This window comes from Leuciscus leuciscus, assembly GCF_965113295.1.
Source record: "Leuciscus leuciscus genome assembly, chromosome: 17".
In the NCBI taxonomy this organism is placed as follows: Eukaryota; Metazoa; Chordata; class Actinopteri; order Cypriniformes; family Leuciscidae; genus Leuciscus; species Leuciscus leuciscus.
The window spans coordinates 10,150,792-10,163,596 of NC_138741.1; the positions used below are offsets into that span (position 1 = coordinate 10,150,792).

The 12,805-nt window shown below is 40.9% G+C and overlaps 1 protein-coding gene across 8 annotated transcripts in view; it reads left to right on the plus strand.

The window, feature by feature from the left end:
• The window catches only part of dnmt3ab (DNA (cytosine-5-)-methyltransferase 3 alpha b), a 49,984-nt gene that overhangs the window by 21,017 nt on the left and 16,162 nt on the right, over positions 1–12,805 (plus strand). For 2 of the 8 annotated variants that reach the window (XM_082142487.1, XM_082142492.1), the window contains exons 5-10: positions 384–430; positions 930–1,076; positions 10,242–10,583; positions 11,425–11,583; positions 12,165–12,272; positions 12,415–12,571. In XM_082142487.1, coding sequence (XP_081998613.1) covers positions 384–430; positions 930–1,076; positions 10,242–10,583; positions 11,425–11,583; positions 12,165–12,272; positions 12,415–12,571 — 960 coding nt within the window. Of the gene's footprint in view, positions 1–383; positions 431–929; positions 1,077–1,591; positions 4,008–10,225; positions 10,584–11,424; positions 11,584–12,164; positions 12,273–12,414; positions 12,572–12,805 lie in introns of those variants that run through there. The other 6 variants (XM_082142485.1, XM_082142486.1, XM_082142488.1 and 3 more) reach the window with 5 other exon arrangements.

Here is a 12,805-nt window from a genome sequence, read left to right on the forward strand (position 1 = left end):
CAGTACACATTTAGTAACCCAATAGGTCTTTTTGATAGTGATTGACTGACATTAATACTCAGTTTCTAAAGTTCTCAAAGGACTTTTATTCAGTAACACAAAGCCCTCAAGCTAAAATGGTCCTTCTTTCTGCTTCTTTTTGCTTTTCAGCTATAGGCTACTCTTTATCAAGTCAATAACTTTGCACACAAATGAGAATAGTTTATTTTGGCAATTTCATGCTTGCTCTTCTACATAAAATCCTTGTGAAACTTTCTGTTGATGCAAAAATATCATTGAGGTCTCATACTGCAGATTGATGAAGACAGATTTCCATTGCGACAAATCCGGACTGTCAGAAACATTTCAGGTAATCGCTTGTTCTTGTGGCTGTTTCCCTCTAGACGTGGAGCACAAGGAAGACGAGGGTGGGGACTCTGCAAAGAATGAGGTAACACTGTCTTCCTGTTGTGTGCCTGTGTGTGATATATGTGTGTACGTTTGCGTGTCTCTGTCTGAAAATTCGACCTTTTCCGTTAATCGCTGAAGATCTCAGAAGAAAAATCTTAGGAAGGACCATTACCATGGATCCTGTTTTTTCAGCCATTTGATTATGAAAGAAATGGTACACTAATGGTGAACTATCAAATACACTTGGTCCTCTGCTTGAAACGAGGGTCCCTGTTCTCCACTGGTCGTGTCCAGATTGGAGGTTAGAGGGGGAATCTATCTGTCGGGCCGCTAGAACCCTCTCTGCAACGATGAGTTCCCAAGTTTGCCAGTCCCCCACCAGCCCATTCGCAAAACGCTCCAAAATCATTCGCAGACTAACCGCCTTCTTCCTACCTTTATTAAGGATCGCACAGATAGATAAGCACACTAAAAGAGAGAGAGACAAAGTCGTTAATTTTTTCTTTTCCTTTTTTTTTTGCTTTTGTCCCTTTAAACAGGGAGCTCGCGGGAGGCTCCGTGGGGGTGTGGGCTGGGAAGTCAGCCTCCGTCAAAGACCCATGCCCAGAGTAACCTTCCAGGCCGGTGACCCTTATTACATTAGCAAGAGGACCAGGGAGGAGTTGCTGGCAAAGTGGAAGTTGGAGGTGAGTACCATTGCTCACCACTGTCCCAGAGGAAGAGCGATAGGGAGCCTTTCAGCATTTCTATTATAGCAGGAACGTTTGCCAGGGCGACAGCGTGCCGAATAAACTCTGCGAAAGCCAAGTGTATTTGATGAGTCATTTGATATCACATGAAGGTACCATTTATTTCATGAGACATCTGGCTGCTCCTCACAGTTTCCTGGTTTCCTCTTTGTGAGCAACCACAGACTTGTCCGTTATGATTGCAGTGAACAATCAGAGGCTGCCTATAAGTAATGACAGCCCTAATGAGTGAGTTTAAAACAGTCTGATTTACAGATAAGTGTTTTTTTGTTTTCTTTCAGTTTGATTATTGGCTGATGTAAGGGATTAAATTTTTTTTTATCTGTATTAAATATCAAATATTTAATTGTGCATGCATATTTCCTGTATTTTCAGTTTAGCTTCCCATTGACATAACCTAAAACTATGGTGCGGGGCCTAGTGTGAGTAGAGGATGTGGGGCCCCCTTTAAGGGCTGGGCCTGGTGCGGTTGCAACAGTTACACAGCCCCTAAGAACGCCCCCAGTTAGGACACTGTACTGTTGTATTGTAACATTTATTGATCTACTTTACTGACTGTAGTGCCGGCAGCTATATCACCCTGTAGCTCAAGACTGGTTCCCCACTGAAGCTAAGCAGGGTTGAGCCTGGACAGTACCTGGATGAGAGACCTCCTGGGAAAACTAGGTTGCTCCTGGAAGAGGTGTTAGTGAGGCCAGCAGGGGGTGCTTACTCTGTTGTCTGTGTGGGTCCTAACAGCCCAGTATAGTGACGGGGACACTATACTGTCAAAGAGCACCATCCTTCGGATGAGACGTTAAACCGAGGTCCTGACTCTCTGTGGTCATTAAAAATCCCAGGATGTCCTGTCGAAAAAAGAGTCGTTTTGTAACCCCCGCATCCTGGCCAAATTTGTTCATTGGCCTGTGTCCATCATCATGGCCTTCAAAACGAACCCTAATATATACTGATTGGCTTCATTACTCCGTCTCCTCTGTTCTGTGCGTGTTCTGGCGCAGTATGGCTGCCGTCGCATCATCCAGGTGGATGCTGCACATTGGTGGTGGTTGAGGAGATTCCCCCCTTCCATATGTAAAGCGCCTTTTCAGTAAGAAAATCAATGGTTATATCATAATTATTATAATTTTTTAGATCAGTTGTCTTATGCCATGGTGAATCTGTATACACGTTACAACCACGTGCAGGGCTGAAATTGTTGAGATGTGTCTTGATTGATTTGTTTGCTCCACTAGTGGGACCAAAACAGGTTTTCTGAAGCCTTTGGTTTTGGAGCCTTAAGGTCCATTCACACCATGAACGATAACTGGAAAGATAACTATATTGGCATCTACACCAACAGATGATAGCGTTCTGTTTATTATAAACATCTCCTGCTTTAAATGCTCAAGCTTTTTAAAGCCAGGTGGATTCTGATTGGCTGTCAAAGGTTTTTAGGGTTCATCAACTGGAAAAAAATGTCTTGAAACACCCAACTATATTGATCCCCTGTGTCTTTCCTGTGGACTTTTTTTTTTTATGGTTATAGTTATTGTTATAGTTAGCGTTCTTAATATGAACATGCCTTTACTGAGGGGTGTGTGGGTACAAAAAAGGTTGGGAAACACTGATCAGTAATTTAGCCTTCAGTTATTACCCACCACTATCGCGACGCTCAAGTACCATTACAGGTGCAGGTTGTTGACAGTTTTCCTAATGGCACTGTGCTATATTGTGAGAACTGCTCTGTTACATAACGCTCTTTTTCCTCGGTAACTAAAGGAGGCCAACCAATCGACATCGAGCTCCCCCCGCCTTCTTCTTTTCTCTGCCCCTCTCCACACTCTGTTTGAGGATAAGCCATAAAAGTGTCAGAGATCCCAGAAATACGACCAAATTAGCCGGACACACAGTTGTCTCGTGAGTGGACGTTGTAAAATTCCAGAGAGATGGGCGTTTCGCATTCTTCACGGGGAGAGCTGGAATCCTCCGTCAGGAGCCTGGGAATTTTCTTTTTCTCTGAATAGGCACATTGTGGATGAGCGCAGATCGTAACATGTCATAGCTATGTTTGCTCTATAAAGGTCTATACAGTCATGTTGTCTCGAAGCGCTTTTCATCGGACTCAACAATGCAGCAGGAAACCCTTTTGAAAGGGGCCTTGACATGTTTCCTTCCTCTGCCTACGAGGCCTGAGCCGCATACAGTCAGCAGAGCTTTGTTAGCGTAGAAGAGGGGGGTATAAAACCAAGCTTTCACTTTCTTTGAGCCAGGGGGATCATGTCTCTCTCTCTTTTTTTTAATAAGTACCCAACGCTACAGTAGATTCCTCTTTCCCACCCCCATCCAGTTCCCTTCACTCCTCCCCCTCTCCCCTCACTACTCTCTCTGCAGTGGAAATGAACTCCGTACTATGGATATACGGGTGAAGATGAGGTTTACAGCGAATTTCCAGCGCTGCTTGCAAGACAGCCTCCTGGACAGCAGCCAAAATTCTGCAAGTCCTCTCTAGCCAACCAGAATTCCTGTTGGGAACCACCTGACCCTGAATTCCCAGACAAAGAAATGTTCATGCTTTCTGGGATTTTTTTCCTCTTTTTTTTTGTTTTTTTTGAAGCGGTCTCCACTGAGCCAAGAGTGGGGCAAGAAAAAAAGCGACTCACACGTTGGATTTAAAGTGCCGAGTGCAGGCGTGTATGGGTAGGTCGGCTGGCTTGTTTGTTGTTGATAGCGCAGGGGACAGTGTGCATGTCTGAGTAGACTTGCTGGAGGAGGAATATGCTGACTTCAGGTATTTCCAGGAGACTTGTTACGGACCATCTGCCCCGGGTAGCTTAAAGGAAACCCTTCTCTTTAAACCCAGAGTGCCGGACCGGGCTAAAAACATTGCAAGTACAAGACAAAATAGTTTGCTTAAAAAGGTTGTTTTTCTAGCCTGTATGTTATCACAGTGGGATTGCAGATAGCTGAATGTATTTCCTGTTTTACTACCTCTTGCAGGATGTTGTGCATAGGGCATATCTTTGGCTTTGTGCACGTATACTTGGTTTTTAATAGTACTGTGATCTGACAGTGGTTTTTCGTGGTTATTTATAGTCGGGTTGCAGAGAGACGTAGCATGTTTTAGCTCAGACTAATGCTTTAAGAGTTATATAAAAGGGAAGTTTTGCTTTTGAGCTTGAAAACAAAGAACAAATGCTTTTTTCCATCTGTCAGATTTGGGTCGGCACCGTAAACACGTAAAACTGGCGGCAGTTGTGGCTTGTGTTGAAACGGAAATGCTGTGTGTGTCTTTTTAAGGGTATGCAAATATGAATGAACCGAGTGAACCCACGAACCGCGTGTGATTAGTGCGCTGCCAGCTCTCGCTCGTACTCTGAGTCAAGGCTGCACAGACTGAAACAGGCAGACTTTTACACTTCAGCTTTTGACGATTACTTTGCAATCTTAAGGAAATTACAGATTTAAGACTAAAATCATTTTGAGCAACTTGGAAGTGAACAAATAAAGAGAAGCCTTTAAAAAGATTTTAACAATAAGGCACTTGCATTAAAACTCTTTTAGCATGCCTGACCTCTGCTGCATTGCTAATTACCAGATTCTTTAATGGACCCAGCACAATCGCAAACTAAATGCATCCTCTATTCTCTGGACTTGGGAGGCTAAAAAGTGAACAGCCTTTGTTCAATAGCTCACAAAGTCACATCAAAATAAATGCGATTGTCACACAGTGGCGATAGCCATTCATCCCCTGCCTGTTGGAATTTCAGTGTGCACTGCTGTGCCGCTAGCATTTGAAGTGAATTAATTCCTCATATTGTTCAAAGTTTAAGAGAAACATCATTTATTAGTTCGAAAACAGTTTCCAAAAATATTATGTTCCTCAGATTGATTCCCCATCAGTTGTGTTCAAAAAGCTTGGCTTTTTACACTTAAATATAATACACATAAATATTTTTTTTAGAATTGTTTTATATATAATATAATTATTATAATATTTGATAACTTTTTACACTGCATGCGGTGTGACAATACAGACTTGTTTATAATTTTCAACCCAAACTAATGCTTCCAAGACTATCATTCTTGCAATGTTGGATTTACCACATTCATTCTTGCTAAAAAAACAACAACTCATCTTTGTTAGCCAGCTTGATAAGATTAGCCTGTTGACATATTTATATCAGCACAATTTGCTACGACAATATTAATTTTGCCACAGAAACCAAACTTTTAAATTTGTAAGACCTAAACATACGTGTATATGACATAGTGTGACATAGGCTCTGTTTACCTGGTACCTGGTATTAAGATGCGTCTTGGTCGATCGGATCACAGGTAGACGAGGGAGACACGTACCCGTTTACACCTTGTGTTTTAATCCGTCACTTTTGTCCACTTTCAACCAGTTCTGTCCTGATTTCTTCGAGGGGAGGGTCTATGGGCGAGTAGATATGTGTTTTTTTCAGATCTTTCAATCTAATGGACAAAATAAGCTTGCGCAATTTAGATATGAACGCATCCGAAGATGACATAAACATGTACGGAGAGCAGCAGCTTTCATTTACGTTCTGATAGCTGCAAGACCACGCTGAACTCTGTGAGTGCATGTTAGAAATCAGAGATGGTGAGAGAACATTGTGCTTGGTGCGTTTTTCGTCTTCGAACCAAACTTGGGTATTCAACCGACAAAGTTTAAATCCTGTCTGGCTAGCGCGCTTCCCATCATTTTTACACTTTAGGACAGTAGGTGGAGAGTAGGTGGTCTTTTGCTGCTGTTCGAACACATTTGACCACGTGAGCATTTACACTACAAAAGCAATCAGGTCAAATGGGTTTTCGACTACATTTTAGACCACATTTACACCTGTATTTAGCGTCGTCCACTTGTGATCCGATTGACCAAAACGCATCTTAATACCATAGTGACAATGCAGCTGACCCGAAACTCTCTCACACTGGCCTCAGGCAGTCCTGATAGTGAGCCCTGTGTGTCTTAAAAGAATATTGTTTAAGTAATGCTGTCTTTTCATGGCTATGTCATATGAACAGCAACACATTCAAAGGGCCAAACATGCACGAAGGTCTTAAATACAGGCATCCATCTGTATTAGTTGGTCGTGGAATTGGTTTGTACTTGAAATGTCATGGTATATAAATAATTACAATAAGGTTGGAAAAATGGAATTGCCAGAGGAGCTTGGTTAGTAAAGAGGCTTTGTTGATCATTGTAATGTGGAGAGAAGTTTAAGGCCATGGGTGTTTCCTTTCAGATATAGGTAGTGCTCCTAAAGACCGTGCTATATTATAATACAGCACACCAGTTTCAACATAGAGCTTAAAAACACTTTATCACAACGTTACCCTTCTCAACATTCAGTACTGCAGAGTTGAAACTGAAAAGGTTTGCTTATCACTTTGTACTGTAAGTTTCTATATTATTCTCTGTTGTGTTCTTTTGCTTAAGTTAAAGTTTTAAAGATAGCATGATAGTACATTCACATTTTTAGTCCCATAGTGGCTTAACAGTAAGTTTTCTTGGTGCTGATGTAGAAAATTAAAAGTCAGAGATTTAAATCTCATTACTTCAGTGGCTGGAGGGTATGTGAGAGATGGTTAACAAAATGTAAGACTAGTATTAGTTTCAAAAACAATTTCTCTCTATGCATCTCAATATGTGTTTTTAAACTTGCTTTTAATCTACTATTTCCTATTTGTTCCTCTATCTAGTGGATCGCCATACAGCCAACTAGGCCGTCAAATAGGAAACTTCTATTTTTAGAATGGTTAATAATCTTAATTTTTAATAAATGTATTAAAATAGTATAATAGTATATATTGTACAATAGTACAACTTCTTTTAATAGTGTCTGTTTGTTGTTATCATATATTACTTTATTCTATACTTGTGCACAACAACCTTGCTCTCACTTGTGAATGACATACTGCTTATATATGTTGTTATTCCTGAGCTGGGCTGTGTGTTTGTGGCCGACAAAGACTGTAAAGTACTGTACTCCTGGAACCCTCCCCCTTTCCTTGCTTCTCATCTCCCCTTTCCTCAATTTCAAGAGCCAGACTTGCTACAGTGAGGCCCCTGAAGAGGGGCATTTACAGCTGGGGGGAAAAAAAGCACGTCCAGAAGCAAATCTCCACTTATAGCCGCAGTGCTTTCCTCTCCTCCCCCAGTTTTAGGGGAGTCAGTTTTCTATTGATATTTTCTTTCTTTTTTTATATATATATATAAATAACCTTTTCCATCCCCCAGTGTTGACATTCTTCTCTCCCACTCACTGTACAATTTGGTACACAATAGTTGCCTGCAGTATTGGCTGCCTCTGTCAGTTTCGAAAGTCTTGGGGTATCTATGATAGCTTTGACAACGTAAGGCGTAGATAGTAAGAAGTTATATGTCTGTTTTATATAAAAAGCAGGTGTTTTTATCATTCTCCATTCACATAGGGTGAGTTCAGCTCGTTGTGTGGAATGTAAATTGTGTACATTTAGAGTGAACAGAACCGCAAGCATGTGAGATGAAATCAGTCATGGGTAGCTCAAGATTTTTTTTTACTTAGATAAGAGTTTCAGATTTAAATTTTATTCTGATTTAATCCCATTTATATGCTTGGCTTCAAATGATTGGACTAAGATTACATCAATGTTAAATCAGGCCACTGGTATATGACAGAAAATCGTATATACATATTATAGGTAATTGTATAACAGTAACAGTAGACATCACGATATAGTAGTGTTTGATGGAAATTCAATGCAACAATGATTATATATATTGAATAACCATTACAATAGTGTCTAGTATTGAATACTCTAGTTATTTAAATACTTTCAAAATTAAAAGTACTGCATTCATTAAAAAAAACAAGTGAATAAAAATAGTGTAACAGTCTTGCCCTCTGATAGCCCCATAATAATAATAATAATAATAATAACTTTAATTTATATAGCGCCTTTCACAAAGCCCAAGGACGCTTAACAAACAGCAAAGAGGGGGGGGGGGGGGGGGTAATAAAGGGGAGTAAAACCAGGGCAGCTATAGCCCATATGCCTCAGCGAAGAGGTGTGTTTTAAGCTGTTCTTTGAAAGTTGCCAGGGTAGGTGCAGAGCGGATGGCATGAGGAAGTTTGTTCCAGAGTGATGGTGCACCCACACAGAACGCTCTATCACCAAACTATATCTAAATATATCTAATATGGTATAAACGGTGTAGCAGCATTTAAACACTTTTATCATTGCGTGGTATGTAACAGCGGGCGTCAACTTTTGTGCCTCTGAGGTCCCCCATTGTCAAAGTCAATATAGTGTAGGCGCCTCTGCACAGCCTGTGATATATGTACTTGTAATTCTTTTGAAATGAAAAGGTGCTTATTTTCAAATATTTTTATTTTAAAAAGTACTTACCAACTAATGAATAGTGATTAACGATTTAAACTTCAAAACATTGTTCCTTTAAACAAAACAAAAAAATTGTTTACAAATGAAAACGTGTTTTGGATCCATTTGTTACAACAGACATTCTTTACATCTTTGTAAAAAAAGTTATACATTTTATATAATCCATTTTCCATATTTCTACCACTCTGACTGCTACCACTTTGTTTGTGTAAATGAGAAACTGTCAAATCTAACAAATCTATCTAGTTAAATACAGCGGGGTCCCCCAAGGCTCTGTGTTAAGTCCTCTGTAGTTATCCTTGTACAGGCTTCCTCTAGACTAGAGGACATCAGGAAACATGGAATTAGCTTTCTAATTGTTATGCTGATGTCACAGCTTTATATTTCCTCTATTCCACATTCTCAGTTGTTGTTTTAAGGACATTGAAGACTGGGTGTAGTGGACAGCAATTTTCTTTTTTTAAATACTGACAAAACCGCTTGTAGTCATTGGACCAGAAACTATAAATATTGCGGCTCAAATACAACCTGCGTCTAAATGGATGTTGTGATTTTTCCTTTAAAATGCACATTTCCAGAGTTTATAGAACAGCATTCTTCAACTTTAGAAACATTTGCTAAGTTGCGAAAAATGCTTTACTTGTTTGCTTTGAAACAACTTGTTTGTATTATGAAAAGCGCTATACACATTTAAAAAATTACTATTTTAAGACATCTTGCAGCTCCCTTGGAAGTTTACTTAGGCTCGGTTGAGAACCACTGGTATATACAGTGCCATTGTACCGCCCAGTCCTGCAGAGATAAATACATGCTCATTTGCACAAAATGGCTTGCATACATTTAAATACTCTTTCCACCATCAACCGCTGTCAAAGATAAACAGCCTGGCACATATGGCCCAGCTCATCGAAGCAGCCAGTGAAGCCATACAGATATTTATAAACTACAGTGGGGCTTCTTGATTTGTGGCCACATGTTTCTACTCCACACCATCATACTGTCTATTCATGCACACTCATGAGCTCTTGGCTCCAGAGTCTCTCTCCCCCTTTTGCGGGCTTATATGAATGTATAGCCACCATAATGGAGGGAGTTAGCTAAAGAGAGACATAGGGAGAGCTTTCTGGGGACGGATCCAACCGTTTTCTCTCCACACAGACACACACATGGGCGACTCTGCCAGGTTCACGTGTGTGTGAGTGTAATTGGAGATGGAGTCGGACCCCAGCAGCAGAGAAAGTACAGCTGTGAAAGAGATTCACGTGCGAGTGAGAGAGAACGAGAGGACGAGAGAGGTGCAGCTGTTGGGGATTTGCTGTGAGCTGCTTAAGTCATGGCTTGGCTCGTGTCCTCTGTTTTTGACCTAATAGCTTATAGTCAGGTTGGACAAACTCGCTGAACTCTCCAGCGCGCATCAATCACAGCCACGGGGGGAGCACTCATTGTTACGAAGTGATCGCAAACAGCATTCACTGCAATGAAAAGGGGACTGTTTTCACAGGTTTCTGCCACTTATCACACTCAAAGGGGCGGCACTTGTGCTTTATCAAGAGGATGGGGATATTTGTGTTGGCACGTGGGATTAAAGAACTGTAAACAAACTGAGCAGTCATCATTACTCAAGCGCTGAACTGTACTATTCTCAGGAAAGCCACTGCTGTTCTGTGTGCTTTACCTCCTCCTCTTCCTGTCCCGCTGTTCCCTACGTTGCAGGCAGAGAAGAAGGCGAAACTGGTGTCTGTGATGAACTCAATGGAGGACCATGGCGAGGTAGAGTCGGAGCCCCAAAAAGACAGCTCCATAATCACCGTCCCACTGCTTTTTCCTCCACCAACGCCGCCAATGCAGCAGCAACCGCTACAGCCTCAAGCTCAACCTCAGACCAACATCAAACCCCAGCCTTCTCCTCAGAAGCAACCTCCACCATTCCAACAGCAGCAGCAGCAGCCTACAGATCCAGCCTCTCCAACTGTTGCCACCACCCCAGAGCCCGTTTCTATAGGGGATGGAGACAAGACCTTATCCAAGTCCGCTGACACAGAGTCAGAGTACGAGGTACGAGCTTCCTCATCATCATCATTGTGGCTTAGAGTTGATCATTTTGAAATAGTATGCTGTAGATCTTCTATGCTTTGTGTAGTTCGTTCTGCAATTGTGGCTTATTTGGTTAGCCGGATAAACGTCAGATTTTCTGTTGTTCAAAGAAAGTGTATTTGGTTTCATTATCAAAGCAGAAATGTAACTTTTGACAGTGACACCTGCTTGCTGATAGGCAACTTATTCTCTGAGAAATCCCAGGATTAGGCCAAGTTATCCTGGAACTTATCTGGCTAACCAGATTTGAAAGCCAGGTTTAAACAATCGGGTCTGTCTTTTGCTGAAGGGTTTGTTTCATTTGTTGATTGGGAGTAATTTACAAAACTATACTAAAACTATAGTAGTACATCTTCTTGCCCTTAGGGTGTGGTCACATTAGAGAGGTTTCTGCAAAATTTTGTGGGCAAAAGTATCTACAGATGAAGCACAATGTGAACCCTTTGCCAAATCTGCATGTGGATATCTTTCACCCTCACCACCCACACAAAAATTTGCAGAACAACGGTAAATGTGACCTTTAGACTTAAAAGTTCAAAAGCACCTTGTGAGGATGGATACACCAGCATCTCAGCACAACAACTGCGGGATTCAGGGTTGCCCATTTATAGCAATCACCAAAGAGTTATTATACAGACTGAAAGTCAAGACAGTAAAAAAGAAATAAAAAGACATTAGTTAAAGAGAAATTAAAAGACAATGCAAAAGACAAAGGTTAGGTTATGAACAGTACACATTTTATTGTATTTATGTGAAGTGATCGAAATAACAAGTGGATCCCTTTTGTGGTTGTATGTTGCAGGATGGCCGAGGTTTCGGCATTGGTGAGCTTGTGTGGGGAAAGTTACGAGGATTCTCCTGGTGGCCTGGACGGATTGTATCCTGGTTGATGACTGGACGTAGCCGGGCGGCCGAAGGCACCAGATGGGTCATGTGGTTTGGTGACGGCAAGTTTTCTGTGGTAAGTTTGACTTTTGTGGCAGAAGGTATAAAACAAGTTCATACTGTAAGAAATTGTAGTCTGCCTCGACCCAGATTCCACTCCAAAATATATTTTAGAATGAGCTCATCCCCAAAATGGCTTAATTATCATAGAGATGAAAGAAAGTCAAGTTATATTGTTACTTCACCATTTGGGTTGATCACATCTTGAACAAATGGTAGTCAATTGTAGAATAAGACTGGGTTTGGGACACTTCATTAACATACAGACCACAGCTGTTGCAACAAGAGCAACTTCATTTACATTAAGAACAGGATAAAAGGTTTAAGATTGGGATGTTCTGGGTTCATTTCTGACGCCGGTGAACCCAAGGTGCTTCGTGTACCTTGCCACTGCTATTGATGTAATAAACTTCATTTTTGAGATCTTCGACGTCCAGATAATTTTTTCTTACAATACTTAAGGGGATGAGTTTAAATTTCAGGAAACAATGCAAGTTCAAGTTCACGCAAATACAATTTTTTTCTCTGGTACTCAACATTATGCTACCATTGCTGTTGAGAGAGGTTGTATTGTTTTGTTTTAATATTTTCTGGTAGGTCTGTGTTGAGAAACTGTTGCCTTTGAGTTCCTTCACCAACGCCTTTCACCAGCCAACCTACAATAAACAACCAATGTATAAGAAAGCCATCTTCGAGGTGCTACAGGTAGGAATTCATTTGTGGTACAAGTATTAAACAAAGCTCTTTGTCTCTAGTTTATTGTTCCCGAGTATATTGTATTCCATATTAATATCTCAGATTAGCATAAATCTATCTAAAGAAAACGTTTGAATGCCCTTCCTTGCAGGCAGCCAGCACTAGAGCAGGCAAAACCTTCCTCACATGCCTGGAGAGTGACGATACTGACACTTCTAAGTCAGTAGACATGCAAAACAAACAGATGATTGAATGGGCCATGACGGGATTTCAACCCACAGGACCTAAAGGTTTAGAGCCGCCTGAAGGTAAGACTACTGCGGTTTCTTTTTGATATACATATATCTGCTTGCTTTGCAAAGGAAAATGTCAAGCTTGTTTAAAGGGATGGTTTGCCGAGAAATGAAAATTCGGTCATTTACTCACTCTCATGTGCTGCTATTTGTTCAGTGGGACACAAACAGAGACTTTTTTTTCTTTTTTTTCAGTGGTACACAAACTTGTAGAATTTTCATACATCTCTATTACAATGACAATTCTTA